Source organism: Ipomoea nil, unplaced genomic scaffold (genome assembly GCF_001879475.1).
Source record: "Ipomoea nil cultivar Tokyo-kokei standard unplaced genomic scaffold, Asagao_1.1 scaffold1129, whole genome shotgun sequence".
Taxonomy (NCBI): domain Eukaryota; kingdom Viridiplantae; phylum Streptophyta; class Magnoliopsida; order Solanales; family Convolvulaceae; genus Ipomoea; species Ipomoea nil.
In genome coordinates this window covers 912,557-932,506 of record NW_017617557.1, presented here as the reverse complement: position 1 = coordinate 932,506, position 19,950 = coordinate 912,557, and the positions used below count along the sequence as shown (strand labels likewise).

The 19,950-nt window shown below is 34.8% G+C and overlaps 1 protein-coding gene across 2 annotated transcripts; it reads left to right on the top strand.

The window, feature by feature from the left end:
• The first annotated feature begins 322 nt into the window (after positions 1-322).
• Positions 323-19,723, top strand: LOC109183527 (probable phosphoinositide phosphatase SAC9). Of its 2 annotated transcripts, none has more exons than XM_019333623.1 (14): positions 323-429; positions 560-588; positions 985-1,583; positions 2,788-2,920; positions 3,754-4,964; positions 5,373-5,480; positions 5,608-5,778; positions 6,402-6,644; positions 7,834-8,265; positions 9,499-10,311; positions 16,266-16,463; positions 18,199-18,639; positions 18,736-18,966; positions 19,059-19,723. In XM_019333623.1, exons 2-14 carry the CDS (start codon positions 576-578, stop codon positions 19,338-19,340), a joined length of 4,875 nt encoding a protein of 1,624 aa, XP_019189168.1. In that variant the 5' UTR covers positions 323-429; positions 560-575; the 3' UTR covers positions 19,341-19,723. The 2 variants fall into 2 exon arrangements, with proteins under 2 accessions (XP_019189168.1, XP_019189169.1); XM_019333624.1 differs by having other exon boundaries at positions 326-439.
• Positions 19,724-19,950: the final 227 nt, after the last annotated feature.

Sequence of the window (19,950 nt, the reverse complement as noted above, 5' to 3'; positions counted from 1 at the left end):
TATTATTATATTAAATAATTTAAAATATTTTAGTTTTTCTATTTTTTATTTATATTTATAATAGCATAACTTTTTTCTGTGCATCGCGCGGGTGAATTACTAGTTAAACATAATAATAGAATTACATTTTCACCTTAATTGATATTTGACTTTCAATTCTATTTAATCTATTGAAAATTTATTATTAATGGATGAGATGAGATCTCAGGATTGGGTGGTCTGATCCAAATTCATCAAATCAAATACTAACCAAATTATTCATCAAATCAAATACTAACCAAATTACCATATTCGAGCAATGGAAATTAAAATACAGGAAATAAAGCGCCATCGTTTACGACCCTTCTATCCCATTCTCCAGAGCTACGCCTTCACCTCGCGCTCTCTCTCTGTCTGATGCTTCTCCGACGCTGCTGACGCGACTTTCCTGTGAGCTTACGTCATCTCTCTGACTCTCTCTCGCCCTCCCTCTTTCCCCCCTCCCCCCATGTTACAGCTTTTCGCAACGGATCAAATGCTCAAAAACTTGATCTTCTTCTTCTCTCTTCTAATTTTGCAGATCTAATCGCGGAATCATGGCATCACCTGGTGAGAATTGTGTTAACAGTGTCTTACATTACTTATTATAATGTTCGATTTCAGTATTTTGTTGCTTGTCTTTTTATTGATTTTGATTTATAAATGCTGGAGCTGAATATTCCACTGTAATGTTTTTTTATGCTCGATACGGGGGTTGGCAATCAATTTATCGAGGATTACTGTTTTATTGGGTTAAATGGAACAAAATATGTTTTCTTGGGAGTTAATTTTAGGTCAAGGGGAATGGGTGATCAGATTGCATGACTATGATTCCTTGGACCTCAAAATATCTTTCTTATCTTCTACTGATAATAAGTCGAAGTAATTTTTAGTTGAATAATCTAACTAGCTGTTTATAGTAGGAGATCCTGAATTTAATATCTTTCTATAATATTTTTGGCACAGCTGGTCTTATACGTGATACATCAGTGGTTGTTGTGACATTGGAATCTACCGAGGTCTATATTGTTGTTAGTTTGTATTCACGGTCTGACACACAGGTGATTTATGTTGACCCTACAACTGGAGCTTTGCAATTTAATGCAAAATTTGGATATGATGTTTTTAATTCTCAAGATGAAGCCTTAACTTTCATTACAAATGGTTCAAAATGGCGGTGCAAGAGTCTAACTTACGCCAGGGCTTTATTGGGCTATGCTTCCCTCGGGAGCTTTGGTTTATTACTTGTTGCAACAAAGGTTTTGGCCAGTATTCCAGATTTGCCTGGAGGAGGGCGTGTATATACCGTGACAGAGAGTCAATGGATTAAAGTTTCACTCCAAAACTCTCAACCAGTGGGAAAAGGCGAATTCAAGAATGTTCAAGAGTTGAGTGACCTTGACATTGATGGAAAGCACTATTTTTGTGAAACTAGGGACATCACTCGGCCTTTTCCTAGCCATATGACTTCACAGACTCCTGATGAAGAATTTGTTTGGAATAAATGGTTTTCAATGCCATTCAAGAAAATTGGGCTTCCACAACATTGTGTCATTCTTCTGCAGGTTTATAATTTTATTTTAATGCTTATGCTTATATTATACCTTTTTTGATTATTTTATATTCTGTACTTTCTTAATTCATACCTTGGTTTGCGTATTGTGAAAAATCCTTCTTAGGAAATAATTTTAGCTTTTATGGGCCTTTTCTTTCAGAAATATGCACTTGTTTACATGCCAGTATGTTATGTATTTTGTCATTGATGCCTAACAGTGACAATAAGCTCAATCAGATGTCTTGTGAATATCTAGAGGCCTTATTGCCTTAGGCATTTATATGAAACTCCTCTATTCGTTTGCTTTATGCTCATATGGGAGTGAATTTATATGCTTCTTAAAGTTGCACAATTCTAAAGCAAGGTGATGATGGCAAATGCAAAACTCTTAATAGGGAACGTTCAATTAGATCAAGACACAGCCTCTTAAAAAATAGATCTGAGGCTGTGTTAATGTCCTCCAGACCCTTACTCAGCGTGATGCAGGAGCCTTGTGCCAACATCTTGCTAGTGAACTGTTCCATTATATAAAAGGCTTTGGCTGTAGTATAGAGTTGAAGTGTGGAAAACAGAGACAGTTAAAAGCCTCATAAGATGACTGGTCACATCCCACATGATTTGGATATGAGGAGAAGATGGTGACTGCAACTAAGGTTTTTGTTAAGGCGGAGTTGGGAAAGGACAGAATTTACTAAATCCTTTCTAAGTTATCTGTGAAATCGGTAGTTGCTATCTGTCAGACTGTCACACTTGGTCCCTAACGTAGGTGTGGAATGCCTGTTTGGATTTTCTCCTATTTAATTATAGAAATGGTTTGCTGAATTTACATGTTTAATCTTTAGTCTGTTTTGTTGAGTATATTCTTGAAAATTGAACTGTTTTATGTAGTTCTTGAAGTTCCCATTCAAATTACCCTCATTTTCCTTTTTTTTTTTGGGGGGGTATGTATGTAAATTCTAGAAATGGAGTTCCTTCATGTTAATACCATCCCAATAACCTTTATTGTTTTTTTTTTTTTTTTTTTTTTTTTTTTTTTTTTTTCTTGTGCATGAATTCAAGTTCATTATAATCCACTGATTCCACTCTCTATGTTGCATTTTCTTGAGTTTTGGATCTCTATGGGGTGATGCATCCCACGATACTGAATCAAATTTTCAATACTCCATATTATTGTGTTTTGTTTTCATTCTCACTGAATTGAGGCCAATTTATAGGGGTTTGTAGATTGTCGGGGTTTTGGAAGCTTAGGACAACAGGAAGGGCTTGTTGGCCTCATTGCTCGTCGTAGTAGGCTGCATCCTGGTACTCGGTATCTAGCAAGGGGTTTGAATTCTTGCTATAGTACAGGTAGCATAAAATCTTACCTTTTCTACAATTTTAATATATATATATATATATATATATATATATATATATATATATATATATATATATATATATATATATATATTATTCTAAATATTTTGTGTGTTCAAAGAAAATTGCTTTTATCCTGCGGGGTTCATGTTTGACATCATTTTTTATGTTAGATAGATTTGTTGTCATTCTAGATAAAATTTACTTATAGTCAATATTAGCAAAGGAGTGCATATAAATGAGATCATGCAACCAAAAAGGGGAAAATTCTCTCTCTCTCCTTGTAAACTAGATTTTCTACACTCTTTCCCCATCAGCCCATCTTACTTATTGTTACTAATAATTGAAAGAACGCAAGAGTATAGGATGTAAGACTACTCTTGAAATCTATAAAGCTGCATATAGACGTAATATAACTAACCTAGTGAAAAGCCATAGTGAAATCTCAAGAAAAGGAAAGTCAATTCTCTCCACATGACGAAGCCTTTGTCCTCTTTCTGTATAAGCTTTAGATTTTCTATGCTTGAATCTGTTTTCTATCATTTTGTTTACTGCATTATATGGTTAGGCACTATTTTTTTTTTTTTTTAGACAAAAGGTTCTTTTCTCACATTAGTCTAGTTGTTGCTTCATTGCATCTGCTTCTCAATGACTTCACAGAAATGAATGATAGACATATTACTCACTGTCTAAGAGACTGAATTGCATTGTATTGGATTGCTACTTTATATAGCTGAAGCTCATGGTTGTAAAGATTGATTGCAATCCTATCTTGCTCTGCTACTGTGCATAGATTTACTAATTACCTTCTGTTCAATGGACAGGCAATGAAGTTGAATGTGAGCAGATTGTATGGATTCCCAGAAAGGCTAGTCAAAGTGTTCCTTTTAATACTTATGTTTGGAGAAGAGGAACTATTCCTATTTGGTGGGGGGCAGAGTTAAAGATGACTGCTGCAGAAGCAGAAATATATGTTTCTGACCGTGACCCTTATAAAGGAAGTGCAGAGTACTATCAGAGGTTATCTAAAAGATATGATGCACGGAACCTGGATGTTTCTGGTAATCAGAAAAAAAGTTCTCTGGTTCCAATTGTGTGTGTCAACTTGCTTAGAAAAGGAGAAGGAAAGGCAGAGTCTATTTTAGTTCAGCATTTTGAAGAATCCATGAATTATATCCGATCAACAGGTAAACTTCCTCATACTAGAGTGCATTTGATAAATTATGATTGGCATGCCAGTGTAAAACAAAAAGGAGAGCAGCAAACAATTGAAGAACTTTGGGGCCTCTTAAAATCACCTACAGTTTCCATAGGCATTTCTGAGGGAGATTATCTACCTTCTCGCCAACGGATTAAAGATTGTAAAGGTGAAATCATATGTAATAATGATTTTGATGGTGCTTTCTGCTTAAGATCACATCAAAATGGAGTGATACGTTTCAATTGTGCGGATTCATTGGATAGAACCAATGCTGCTAGTTTCTTTGGTGCGCTCCAGGTTTTTGTAGAGCAATGCAGACGATTAGGCATATCAGTTGATAGTGATTTGGCATATGGTTATCAATCATATAACAACTATGGTGGATATACAGCTCCCTTACCACCTGGCTGGGAGAAAAGAGCAGATGCTGTCACAGGGAAAACATATTATATTGATCACAATACAAGGACCACAACTTGGAATCATCCTTGCCCGGACAAACCTTGGAAAAGATTTGACATGACATTTGAGGAGTTTAAACGGTCAACAATTTTAAATCCTATATCTCAATTATCAGACTTGTTTCTGGTTGCTGGGGATATTCATGCAACATTATATACTGGCTCGAAAGCCATGCACAGTCAAATTCTTAGCATATTTAATGAGGATGCAGGCAAGTTCAAACAATTTTCTGCTGCTCAGAATGTGAAAATCACTCTACAGAGAAGATATAAAAATGCAGTTGTGGATAGCTCTCGTCAGAAACAACTAGAGATTTTTCTTGGCCTAAGGCTTTTCAAGCATTTACCTTCAACTGTGATCCAACCCTTACATGTATGTTCTTTATCATAATTATTTAATGAACTTGTCCATCATAGGTTGCTCTATTCTTATTTGCTATGTGTGACAGTTCATTTGATCTAAGTTCTGGTGCAATTACTAACAGTAGCATCCATAAAAAAGAAACAAAAAGGACCCGATACACAAATATATTGACTTTATTTATTTATTTATTATTATTATTTTTTTTTGTTTTTGTTTTTGTTTTTTTTTTTTTTTTTGGCCTTGAATCCCTTTCTCAAAATTTCCTCTTCTGCACCTTAAATGCACAGTCTGTTCATAGAGTTAGGGGTTAAAGTTGATATTTCTCCTGTTTTAGAAGTGGTGATGGCACATTTTATAAGGAATGCTCTTGGAGCCTGCCATTTTTGACTATCTTATTATTCACTATATTTGTGTCAGGTTCCCTCTCGCCCAACTGGATGCTTTCTGAAGCCGATTGCTAACCTATTCCCAAGTGCTGATGGTGGCAACGATCTTCTCAGCTTTAAGAGAAAAGGCCTCACATGGGTACTTAAGATTTGGTCTTGTTATCATGAGTAGAATACATTTGGAATCCTGTTTTTTATTTTTTATTTGGTTTTATTTTTTGGGATATAAAGTGCACTTATTTTGATGCAAATTTACCAAATTATAGGTTTGCCCCCAGGCTGCAGATGTGGTTGAAATCTTAATCTTTCTCAGTGAGCCTTGTCATGTTTGTCAGCTTCTTCTTACCATTGTGCATGGAACTGATGATTCAACTTTTCCAGCAACTGTTGATGTGAGGACAGGACGTTATCTAGATGGACTTAAGCTTGTTGTTGAGGTCTGTTATATTACTATTTAAGTTTGACATTTTGTTGTTTTTACTGTTGTATCATTCCTATTTGAAGTTTAGCTACTGCTTAGAACATTCCTAGTACATACAAATAGGTGGTCTACATTGATCTCAGTTTAATTTGAAAGTACTAGAGAGGATCCTACCCATTAGCTTTGCAATCATAATATAATATTGACATTCTAGTTGGATGGGTATTCATTTAATCTTGATATTGCTGATGGATTTTCTTTCTGATGCTCATTAGAATAGCTAAGAGTATTGCTTAATTGGGTTTAGGAAGGCTACTAAAACTTAAAATAATGAATCTTAATATCATGAACATTTTAAGTTTGCCCTAAGTTTGACTTCTAAAGGAAGAGTATTCACTATCTTGGTGCTTTGTTTATGATTAAATTTATTCTAAAAACCGAATACATGTATTTTGTATTGTATGGGTTAAACTTTGATAGTTCATGAAAAATAATAAAATATCCTTTTAGTGATGTTAATGTGTGTTAGTGCTAAATCAATTATTTTCTTTTCCTTGAATAGAAAAGAGGGGTTATCTTATATCCCAATCTATGGCAGTTATTAATAAGATTCTAAACCTATGTGGACTTTATTTACAGGGAGCCTCAATACCTAAGTGTGCAAATGGAACAAATATTTCAATACCCATATCAGGACCAATTAGTACTGAGGATATGGCTATCACAGGAGCAGGTTCACGCCTACATGCTCAAGATACTTCTAACCTACCATTGTTATATGATTTTGAAGAACTGGAGGGAGAATTGGATTTTCTTACCCGTGTTGTTGCACTTACATTTTATCCTGCAATGGAGGGAAAAGGTCCAATTACTCTTGGTGAGGTACATGGAAATAAAAGGCTAATAGATTATTGTGTCAATCTTTTACTTTAGTTTATGACAAAAGCCATTTATGTGTTCTATTAAAACTTGCCTGAAATAGTTGGGGTGACTATTGTTCGTATAGAGGTTATAGAAACTTATCATTTAATGAATTAGTATCTATGGTCCAAGTGTTTAGAGGCAAAAAATCTTTTATTATGGCATATTAGTTGCTATGGTAGATAAAAGATGGTGATTTTCCAATTTACTATAGCTCCAGTATCCGAAAAGAGAAGGAGAGAGCTTGCAACTTGGTCTATTATAGTGTGGTGCTTATAATACAAAGCTAGTTTTATTCTTTTGTGGAAAACTGAATTGGCCTTGAGCAATAACAAGGTGGGGAATTCTGTAGTAGAAATGGCAGTCTAACATGGAAAGTTACTCAGAATAAATAATGTACATATCATAATTGAAATGAGATACTTAGTATTCCAAGATTATGAAATTAATCACTTTGTACCAAATTTTGTCGTGCTTTTCTTTTTAATTCATACGAAAAATATTCTCTAGTTTTCATAAATAAAATATTTCTTTTTTATTCAATATGCCATCAGAAGTTAGTCCCACATTTGATGATTGTAAAATTTTAGACATTTCAAACTGTTACCTGTAACCCAACTTTTAGTGCTCTTACCTCTAAAAGTACTAGACATTTAACTGTACAGTTTTAGTTTATGTCTTTATATCCTGTCTAAGACAAATAAAATGGGAAGGAGAGAGGAATTTGCATATTTTTTGTCTGTATACCCATTCTAAATATGTATTGGGGATATGATAAGGATTTTGGGTTGCAGAATTAGGATAAGTCCTATAAAATATTTTCAGTTAGAGAATGATATTAGCTATTATAAAATAAATAGTCACTGTAGAAAATTATCATTTAAAAAGATGCATTCTCAGAACTCAGAAGACCTTGCAAATAATACTATTTTGTTACTGCTTCATAATTCAAAACTTAAAACACTTTTAACACTATCTCTCTCACTTGACAACATCCTAATTTCTTATTTCTTATTAAATTTGAACACACACACACAATTTTTGTTTACTTGATTATAAATACAGTGAATATAATTTTGCTTGATCATTTAGTTCATAATCTGATAACCAACAAAAACCAAATTCATGTTTTGAAAAAATTACTTTGCAGATTGAGATACTTGGAGTGCCTCTTCCATGGAGGTTTGTATTTAATGGTGAAGGCCCTGGTTTAAGGCTATCTGAGGACCCCAATCCTCGTTGTGAGGAAACTAACCCATTTATGTCTGGACTTGAGACCAATCCTTTTGCTGCCAATTTATCCAATGATAAAGTTGTGCCAACTACAGTAGTAGATACATCTACCAACTTGTGGGTAGACCTGTTGACAGGAGAGAGCCAAGTTCCAGATTCCAATCCCATGCCAGCAGGTGGAGCTGTTTTGCATGAAGGAGGGGACCTGCTTGACTTCTTGGATGATGCTGTAACCCAACCACAACATGGTGGGAATGATGGCTCCAAGGTCATTTCCCTAGAAGGACAAGCAACTAATTGCACTCGGCTGTATATAGATTGTTTGAGACAACTTGAGGGTCATAATATGGTATGCTGCTCTTTTGCTCCTTGTTGAGCTTTATACTGTTAGATACTTAGATATATGATTGATAGTTCCTTTTCTTTTTCTCTGTGTTCTTGGTTTGTTTGGTGTGAGAATCTTTAGTTGGAATACCTGCTTAGAGTTCACTTATTTCTAGCTTCAAAAATATATAAATATTCTTATTTCATGGTATCTTTTGCTAAATATTCTTCTAATATATACAGTATTTGCACTTTGGATGTTTAAATGATAAGTAAGGCTGTGGTGCAAGTCTTGTGAGTAATTTATAAAAGAGAATATTTATTAGAGGGGAAATGCAATTAGTTGTTGACTAAACAATGGAAGGCATGCAAGCCTGAGGTGCAAGTCTTAGTAGTTCTCTAAAATTTAGGGAGTTATTTGCAGCGAAAAGCAGTCATTTTATTTTGTTGTTGAGTGATCAATGCCAACAATTTCTCTCTCTCTCTCTCTCTACATTCAATTGTTATGAAGTGAACAGTGAAATGAACTTGCCAATAAACAATACTATTAGTCTATTACTGTGTAGCCAAAGAATAGCAAATTAAGAACAGGTTTCAGACTAGTTTTGTGGCTGGCAGAGGGATGCAAACTTTTGTGACAGTAAGGGTTAGGGTTTAATTGAAATGAGAAGAGGAACTGTCCTGAAGCTGTGTGAAATAAATGCAAATCTAGAAAGCTCAAGGAAAAATAGCTAGGAATTCCATTCAGAAATATTTTGGAGTTACCAGGCTGTATATAAGAATCATAGGAAGCAAAAATTGGCTTCAATACAGCACTTAAACTGCACTCATAATGCTCTGCTGCTGAATTGAAATAGTACCCCAATATGTATAGGATTCCAGGAACAGGTTTAAGACTCAATCATTTAGATGCACTTCTAACAGTAAGTTCAGATGATTATTTCATGTTTTTATTCACATGTCAGTCTTCTGTAGCTTTAAGAGTAAAATTTCCTTGCATATCTATTTTAGAATGATACTAATATTAAGCATTATGCTTTCTCCCTTGTCCTAAAGAAGAAGAAGATTAATATATTGGATAGATGTAACATTCAACTCTTGAAATGCTTTCTCCTGTGATTTTTTTTTTTTTTTTTTGTTTTTGCTTTCTTTTTGTTTTTTCAGTTTTGTCACAACATTTATTCATCTTTGATTTTGGACAAGATCTGTTTGGAGATCCAAACTTGCTAGTATTCAATTTCTGTTTTCAAATTTGCAGGAGCTAAAATTAAGTTTTATGGAAGCTATGAAACTTGAAATTGTACGCTTTCGGCGAAATCTTTCAGCAGCTGAAAGAGATAGAGCTTTATTGTCAATTGGTGTTGATCCTGCCAGTATAAATCCAAATCTATTACTTAATTATTCTGAGATGGGAAGATTGTGTGGGTTAGCAAATGCCCTTGCACTTCTTGGGCAGGCTTCTCTTGAAGATAAACTCGCTGCAGGTATTGGTCTTGACATTACTGATGAAAGTGCTATAGATTTCTGGAATATTACTGGTATTGGGGAGAGTTGTTTGGGAGGTAAATGTCAGGTGCATGCTGAAGGAGGACCTGCGGCACTTGCATCCGCTACATCATCTTCATTGCATTCACAGGCTTTTTATCTGTGCTCTGTATGTGAACGGAATGTTTGTAAAGTTTGTTGTGCTGGGAAAGGAGCTCTTATGATTGGAAAGGAGGTCTCAAGTTACAATGGCGTAGGAAGCCAGACAGGATCATTGTATGGAAACTCAACTGATGTACCATCATATCGTTCTACTACACTTGATGGTGTTATTTGTAAGTCATGCTGCCATGATGTTGTGCTCAAAGCATTGATGTTGGACTACATTAGGGTCTTAATTAGTGAGCGAAGAAGAGCTCGTGCAGATGAAGCAGCACGAAAAGCTGTAAATCATGTGTTTTCTATGAATTGTCTTGGTGGGAGGCATCCATCTAGTGATTCCCAGGTCAGTACAAAGGTTTCAAGGCAGTTGATGAATGGAGAAGAATCTCTTGCAGAGTTTCCTTTTGCCAGCTTTCTATACCCGGTAAGTTGTCAATTAAAAAAAGCATGCATCCTTCCTGCTATTCTACATCTTATTTTTGAATTTCAGATCATGATGTTTAACAGAACCAAAAAAGGGCATAATGAAGCCTTCTAGACTTCTAGTGATACCTTCTCTCACACAATTCTAGTTTGTCTTAGAAAGCAAGGGCTAGCATCTAATTTAGCCATCTATTTCATTACATTTAGGTGTTTAACTGTTTATATATATGGATTGTATATTTTAGATCATTAGCACATTGAAACTGTTGAAACTAAGATGGCGTTTGGTTAGGGACTTTTGTACCCTACTACTGGATTTGATACCCATTACCATGTTTGTTTGCCTACTTTTGCTATCCTACTATTAGATTCAAATCCTTTAGTAATTATAAAACCCATTACCCTTCTCCCCTACTTTTGAACAATGGAATCAAAACTGAAGAAAAAATAAAAAAAAAGTCATTGTCCATGCATTAAATATGGAACTTTAATATATATACACATATGTATACGTGTATATATATGTATTATGTATTTTTATATATTTATTTAATTTTTTATTTTGATTCCGATTCCTCTTTACTACTAAACAAAGACTTCTACTTAAATCTATTATCATTACCAAGTATTTGATTCCATTACCATTCCAATTCCAATGTTTGAACCAAACACCCCCTATTAGGGATTGAAGGGTCCATCAGGAGGTATTGCCATCTTCCGGTGAGACAAAGGGGGTGTTTGGTAAATAGCTGTTAGCTGATTGGGTTAGTGGGTTTGACTAGTTGATAGCATTAGTTGATTGTAGAAAGATGTTTGGTAAATTAGCTCTTAGCTGATAGCTAATTACATGCAAAATGACTTTCTCAAAAAGCTGATTGAAAAAATTGCTTTGAGCAGCTTTTTGAATTTTAGCGTTTTGGAGCAATAAGCTGTTACAAAAAGCTAATTAATCCAAAACTTATATTGGTTGTTTAACCAAGTCAGACTACTAATAGTGGTCAAATAAGTTAAAATTGGCTGATAAGCTAACTATGTTACCAAATAGGCCAAAAGCTTTATATGTAAGAAATTTGGAGAAAAATGTATGTTGATTATAATGATAATACTCTAAGGGGGCATTTGGTTAAAGGTGTTAAAGAGTCCCACATTGAAAATATAAGAGAGAATATATGGGTTTATAAGGCAATGGGTTATACTAGCTAATTGATTGAAATAATTGAACCGTGGCCGGAAATCTTCTCACGCGCCGTGACATCGGCGGTGGTGCGTGGCTACTTTGGTGGTTGCGCGACTCTTTCTCCGGCGGTCGCCTCACTATTCCAACCTCAACCCACTACCTCACTCTCTGTATTACTGCAATCCCTCCCAATTATTCTAACAGAATTCAATCTTTTATTGTGGTTGGGCCCATGTGCATTATAGCCCAATTGAGTGACCCTAGCCCATCTTAGATTATAACATGGTATCAGAGTCTGTTCACCCGGTTGTCTATTCGTGGTATTGTGGTGTCCAAGCTTTTGTTTTAGGGGGAGGGTCCAATCCAAGCCCACTTGTTCGGTCCACTTTGGTGGCATCCAAAGCTTTCGTTTTAGGGGAGGGTCCATTTTAAGTGGTCAACCGGTTAGATTCAAAATGACCCGATTGTTCCACTTGAGAGGGAGTGTTGAGAGTCCACATTGAAAATATAAGAGAGAATATATGAGTTTATAAGGCTATGGGTTAGACAAGCTAATTGATTGGATTCAATCTTTTAGTGTGGTTTGGCCCATATGCATTATAGCCTAATTGAGTGACCCAAATCCAATCTTAGATTATAACAAAAGGAATCTTGGATTACCCTGGTAATGTAGGAAAGGTAATGTTATATTACCTTGTTTGGTTCAAGTTATCTGAAATCGAAGGTAATGAAAGATTATTGCCATGTAGGATTTGAGGTAATCTCATTACCAAGTTTGCCTTAGGTACTTTTCAATATTCCACATTTGCCCTCAATAATAATTCTTACTCCTTCCGTCCTTTCATTGAATGATATGATTTAGTTTGTTCTATATATATGTGCTATTTTCCTGCTTTGTTATTTTCCTGATTTAGTTACAAACTGTTTTATTTATTTATTTATTTATTTCTTTTCTGATTTAGTTATAATACAAAGACAATCATTTTCTTGATTTAGATATACAAACTGTTTAAAATTTTTTTTTTTACTAGAAGCATCTTGTTTTAAATTCTAAACGATAGGAAAAAAACGAACTTGCAAATTTGCCAAAACATTTTTAGAAGTCAATCATTTAATCATTTTTACAACTTTCACTTTCTATGAGGGCATTTATGTAAATGATGTAATATAACCTCCAACCAAACAAGTTAATATTACATCCTTACAAATTTAACAATCTTACATTCCCTTAATCTCACATAACCTTCCTGGAGATAATCCTATTACCTGGGGTGATCTCACATTCCGTGAACCAAATGACCCCTAATACTCATACTGATGCAGCAAAATGATGGCATGCTTATATAGATACATCATGAGCTAAAACTACAGCTATAATAACTAGGGTTATGAAAGGGTTAGATAATCTAACAAGTTATAGTATATGGATCATATCTGCCAAACTTGTGGAGTTTAACTAGTTTCCGAAAAATCTTACTCCCTCTTTTACTACACATGACCCAAAACAAACAAATTATAAGCCAATTAACGAATCACTGCCAATCAAGGCAAGGTCAAAGTATCAGATTGAAGTTCCAGATTGAAGTTCTTGGAGTAAAATCATGGCTCAACAATATATATATATATATATATATATATATATATATATATATATATATGTGCCTGTCTATAGCAAAGCAACCCAACAAACATGGCAAATCGAGCTACATCAAACCAACTAAGGAACTTGAACTAGCAGTCCTTAGAACAAGTGGTGAGTGAACGCCACTATGCCAGAGTGGAGAAGAGATCAGTGGCCGGCAAGAAGAAATGAGTAAATGACCCAACAAAGATCTTGCTGAAAGGGGAAATATAGTTTCTAAGAGTCATCAAGAACTCTAGATGAAGGGTTGTGAGCAGCGCTCTAATGACAATGTTTTTGGGTAAGGTTGCAATGATATTCTTGTTGGAAATATAGTTATGCTACATTTATGGTAGCCTCCATTGTCCAACATTTTAGTTTCCCACCACTTGGGTTGAGTTCCCCATCACCTAGGATAGATCACTACATTTAAGGCTGTATTAGTGAGCTACCTATAAATATAGGGATTTGTTAACATTTCTATGTATTAAGAAAACCAATATAATATTTTTATTCCCCCTTTTTTCTTCAACAGTTCCAAACACAGTTGTTACGGTAGTTCCTAAAAAGACCACTGGAAGATGACCAATTGGAGAAACTGAGCAAGAGCCATCTATGTCACTGTTGCAGTACTGTAGAGTTATTATTTTGGTACTGTAGCAGTGCTTTCCACCGGAAAGAATGGGGTAGAGAGAAAAAGTGACTAGGGGTTTTCTCTACCATAGCTTTGATTAGAGGTGTGCATTTGATTGGTTAAATCAACATAACCAAAACCCCATAACTAAAGAAACCATAATTTTGGTTTTCATTCAATTATTGGTTATTATGGTCAGAAATTATGTTCAGTCACTTCTTTTTTAATGACCAAAGGCCCAAAGTGACTGATTACCAAACTTTCATTAGGCCACAAATTAAATGCATATAATTATATAGCCCAATGCCCATATAAGCCATATTCTTGTAAAATAGGTTTTCTAATTTACTTGTTGGTATTTCAATGATTGAAATAATTGATCAAAATAGATAGGTTGAGTTTTCGTTGATTATTTAGAATTTTTTAGTTGAGTTCTGTTGGCTATTACATCTTCAATATTGAAATTAAGTTATTGAAGGGTTTGACAAGCGGCACTACAACCTGCTTATGAAATGGAAGCTTTATATCAATTATATGTAAGAAATCTAGACGGAAATGTATAGTGATAATATTCTAATATTCATATATTGGTACATTGATAATGACATGCTTATATAGGTACATTATAGACTGTACAATGAGCTAAAACTAAGGCTACAATAGGATTGCAATATTCTAACAGAGAAACGTGTTGTTATGGATGCAGACATAACTTTTTAGCTCTACTATGATGCAAAGATGGTAAGTGTTAACTTTTTGTGTTTGTTACCTTAGGTAATCTGGGATGATTCACTTTGACCAGGTCATTCACACTAACTGCTAAAGTTCAAAACTTCTTCTTTCTTAGGATGCTGCCTTATAAATGCTATGCACTTGTGTCCGGTGCCCCTTAAGAGATCTATAGAGTTTCCTATGAAAATAAAAGCAGTTTATCAGGGTAAAGTAAATCAGAATTGAAAATGAATACATATTCCCAAGTAACCATAACACTTAATTGAAATTTATTTTACTGCTAAAAATAAATCAATATGCCAGATTTAATGCAGGAGCATGCATACACCCACAAGTACCAGCCATGCCCAGTGTATCATCTTAATTTACTATGCCAAGTGTTAATATTTGATATTTTGCAAAGTTTTGTATTTTCTATTAGTAATTATTTAAGTCTCATTTGTGCTCTTTGCAATGAGTATGTGCTAGTCTTGTACTTAAATGGTATTTACTCCTAATGTCGTATTAGGGCAACACTTGGACTCTTGCAAATACTTTTTTGGTAGTGTTGCTTGCAGCTTGTTCATAGTTATTGCACTTTTTGTCGCGTATGAATGTTTTTTTAGCTGTCTAAGACCCCTTGAACCTGGAAGGCTTACCCCTTCAATTGCATAGCATTCTTTCATCTTGCAATTTTTTTGGTTAGTACCTGTTTTCTCTCTCTTAATTCCTGCTGCACGGCTGCACCATGATTTCTATTCTGCATGGCCTGAGGGGGATTTTGGGGTGTGTGTGGTTTTCTTTTTTGGGAAACATGGAAATCAGGAACGAAATTAAATACTTAGTAATCGGAACATGTTTTAGTAAAAGTAGGTTGTCTGTTTGGTAATAAACTGGAGTTGGGATCATTAATCATTATTGAAATTGTTGTTTGAATTATGTATAAGCATAGAATCAAAATTAAACTTCAAATAAAAAACAAAAAATGACAATTCTCGGCACATGAAATCTTATTTTTATAGCTCTAATATAAAAGATAGACACTGTTATTGGGGTTACACGAGTACATGATGTAATGATATCAAATCAATAGGTTCTCGATTTTACAAGGAATGTAACCATAAATGAAATGTATAATGTATTTTTTGATTCCAAAGGCATTAGAATCCCATTTTGGACTTAAAAGTGGTAAACCAAACATGTCTTTAAATGTCATTATAATTCCCAGTGTTGCAAAAATCGTGCCTAGGCGCTAGGCGGTCGGCCTCCTAGGTGCCCGCCTATGCGCTCTAGGCGCCCGCCTAAGCGTTCTAGGCGCCTGCCTAGGCGCTCCCCAGGCGCCTAGCGATTTTTTCAACATTGATAATTCCTTGCCTCTAAACTCATGAACCCAATTCTGATTGAGTTACACTAGAAAGTAAAGAACTGAGTGCAGATGTAGAACGTATATACTAGTGAAGCCTGTGTTTGATTGATAAAAGGACTCACTGACTTTATTGTTGGAGTCTTGTAAAAAAAACATTGTTTTTCAATTCTGGTGCTTTTAATATTGTTCTCCCTTTTCTCAAAGAATTGAGACAGAGAAATGTTTTCCAGTACCTCCAAAGTTTTAAAAGAAATTTTGATTGGATTAAAGATTTGCCTATTTGGGATGATCTGCTGTATTGGTTCTTTGAAGGCAAGGGGTGAGACTGCAAGTTTACATACTCATGACCAAGAAATCAAATGGCTTATATATATTCCCGTGTGTCTAAGTATTTATATTGGGAATTTTAAACATCTTAAAATCAATTCTCTTTCTATATTTTTCAGGTTGAAACAGCAGCTGGTTCTGCACCATTCATGTCGTTGCTTGCGCCCATCAATTCTGGATCACGGGATTCATATTGGAAAGCTCCCTCTAGTACCTCTGCAGTTGAATTTGTTATTGTTCTTAGTCAGCTATCTGATGTTTCTGGTGTTCTTCTTCTTATTAGTTCTTGTGGATACTCCATGTCAGATGCACCCATTGTAAGTACACTTTTGCATTGTTGCTACAATGATTAAAATGAGACACCTAAAGTTTTTAGCTCTGCTCGATAGTTATGTTTCTAATAAGCAAATTCCAAATACTAGAAGTGTATTCTGTTTAATGCCTTATGATATCATGCACTTTTCATGTAGAGATTAATTGGTCGATCTTCATTTATTTGGTAAAAGAAGATGGCTTTTTTCCTTCGTCCAATGATTAAAATGAGAACTCTTAAGTTTGTAGCTCCACATGTAGATGTTTTTCTAATAATCAAATTGCAAATGTTAGAATTATTTTCTGTTTGATGTTTATGATGATTTCTTGCAGTTTTCGTGTTGATATTGATGGGTTAATTTCCATTTATTTCATGAAAGAAGATGAGTTTTTCACTTTTTCTTTCTATTACCTTTTGAAGGGAACTGCATGACCGAGTAGATTGATGGAAAAATCACTTTGGGATTATATTTAAGAGTAAAACAGAAAGAAATTTAAAAGATCCTCTTCCTAAATTTTTTTATGCTTGCAATCATACATTGCCTCGATGAAATTCCTATACTGCAATGCATTTCAGCATAATAAATATCATATTTATAACTAAGTAAAATGCATTTGAGCATGTGAATTTTTAATTTCATGTGAAATCATCCATTATTAAGTCTCTCAAATTCTATACTTTTACCATATTAGACTAGTTATTTAGTTGGAATGGCAAGGATATTACAAGAACATAGCAATGGGTAGTTATTTTTATATAAACCTAAAAAAGTTCCTGGTAAATTGGCCAACAACTGGGTACTCTAGTAAAATTTATATTTTCTACAGAGTATAATTTTAAGATTATTAATTATTAGAGGGGCAAATGATTGAAAGAATCATTGGACTGCATCATTAAGAGGTGTAATTTAATAAACAGATATAGGTCACAATCTTCATATAAGCCTATTTTATTTAATTGTTGAGTAAAGAAAATTATTAATTGGGAATAAAGGTTATGTGCCTTAGATCAATCGTACAGTGATTAAGTGATATATAGATATTAGAATGTGAAGCATGAAGAGGAATGATAAACAGAATACTGGGAATGATCAGAATATGATGGAAACGATGTACTTTAATGCGGGACATTTTTTTTCCCATCAACATCTGTTATTTTGTTTTCTTATTAGTCCTGTCCCATTTTACTAGTCTGCTTCTTGAGGGTCACCCAACTTAACTTGATGAAATCTAAGAAATTTTTCCTTTTTTTTTTTTTTCCCCTCAAAATTTTTAGAGAAGTATTTTTCAGCTTGTTTCTTAGCTTCTAATTTTCTGTTCAGTTAGAGGATGGACTCTGGTGTGGAATAGGAGTTATAGTTGAATGATATTTAGGACAACATGATATAGGTTTATTGTACAAAGTTAATATATAGGACAATGTGATATATAGGTAATATATTACAAAGTTGCAATTTAGGGCTTAATGATGTTGCAATGCTAAAGCTGTCATTTTTTCCTTTCTATCCTCTTAGCCCATAAAATCCACTTTTAAGCATTGATTTATTATGGTCTTTGATGATGATTATGGAATCTTTTTTAACTGCATGTTACCTGAGAAGTACATGGCTTTTGTAAATATTCTTTAGGCTGTTGTCTCTGAAAGGTTCTAAACTTGCTCATAATTTGGAAGCATTTTTGTTCAGTTATATGCCATTCTTGTTTTAATTACCAGAGCATACTTTCTTGATATCCTTGCAGGTACAAATTTGGACCAGCAATAAAATTGAAACTGAAGAAAAGTCTTGTGTTGGAAAATGGGATGTTCGATCCATGATCACTTCTGAACTTTGTGGCTCAGAGAACTCATCTGAAGTACCTAGACATGTAAAATTTTCCTTCCGAAATCCTGTTCGATGTCGCATTATTTGGATAACATTACGTCTTCAAAGAATTGGTTCGAGTTCTTTTAATTTTGAGAGAGATATTAATCTTTTGTCCTTGGATGAAAATCCTTTCTCGGAGCTTAATAGGCGTGCCTCCTTTGGAGGCGCAGCTGAAACTGATCCATGCCTTCATGCTAAAAGAATCTTGGTCTTGGGAAATGCACTAAAAAGGGATGCAGGCATATCAAGTGAAGTCCCTGACCAAATAAATACAACAAATTGGTTGGACAGAGGTCCTCCGTTAAACAGATATAAGGTGCAAGTCCTTTTCCTTACCCTGTTCTCCCAAATTAGTAATGGTTTGAAACATTTCTTGTTCAATGGTACATAAGATCCGCTTTCCTTTTTCCAGGTTCCAATAGAGGCCGAGAGGTTAATGGACAACGATCTTGTTTTGGAGCAGTTTCTGTCCCCAACTTCACCTATGTTGGCAGGATTCCGTTTGGATGGTTTCAGTGCAATAAAACCTCGGATTACCCATTCACCATCTCCAGATTTCAGTTCTCAGAACGACTATTTCTGTTCGTTAGAGGATAGATTCATATGTCCAGCTGTGTTATATATTCAAGTGTCTGCTTTCCAGGTAGAGAGACTAGGAATCTTATTCTGCTCTGGTTGTAAATGGTGGGGTTTTAGTCTCAACCTTGAATTAACAATCATCCTTGAATTTTGCAGGAACCTCACAGCATGGTCAATGTTGCAGAATATCGGCTGCCAGAAGTGAAGGCTGGGACACCAATGTACTTCGATTTCCCTAGGCAAATAAGCTCCCGCCGTATCTCATTTCGGCTTCTCGGAGATATTGCTGCATTCAGTGATGACCAAACGGAACAGGATGATTCAGACTTAAGAACCCGCCCTGTGGCTGCTGGGTTGTCTCTGGGTAACAGAATCAAGGTTTATTATTATGCTGATCCATACGAAGTTGGAAAATGGGCTAGTCTGTCAGCCGTGTGATCGATCGAGTCCAAAGATCTCAGCCTCCTGTGCCTATGGGGCTATGGTGTTGTTGTCAAAGAGAACCGAATCCTTGCTGATCCGCACAAATAAAATTCAGAAAAACGAGATAGTAAACTGCGCATGATTTTGTAGGTCAGGAAATTGTTGATCTTGTAATATTTCCGGTGTCTGTTATAGTATATTATTTATTCATTGACGTGGAAGGTGTATATAATAGAAAGTGCCTTCCATTATTTTACAGCTTGTGTGGTCATAGAAAGCCTATTGTACTTCAGGCTTTGTTTGAGAAATTGAGAGTTGTGATATTTGATTCCAAAATTCTTTTTAGACCTGGTATTCTGGTAATTTTTGACATGTTAGCCATATAACAAATTGACTGATAATAGAGTTTAAGGTATATTTTATGGGTTAATATCATTTGGGGTCTTTCGAATATAGTAGTTTTGTCGCGTTTAGTCTTAAATTTTTAAATTGACCATTCGTGGTTCTTCGACTTTTAAATTGTTATCATTTGTGGTTTGAGTTAACCACCCATGGTCTTTTCAAGAAGATTGTGAGTGGTTAAATTTTAAAGTTGAAGGACCATGTGTAGTTACTTTGGACCATG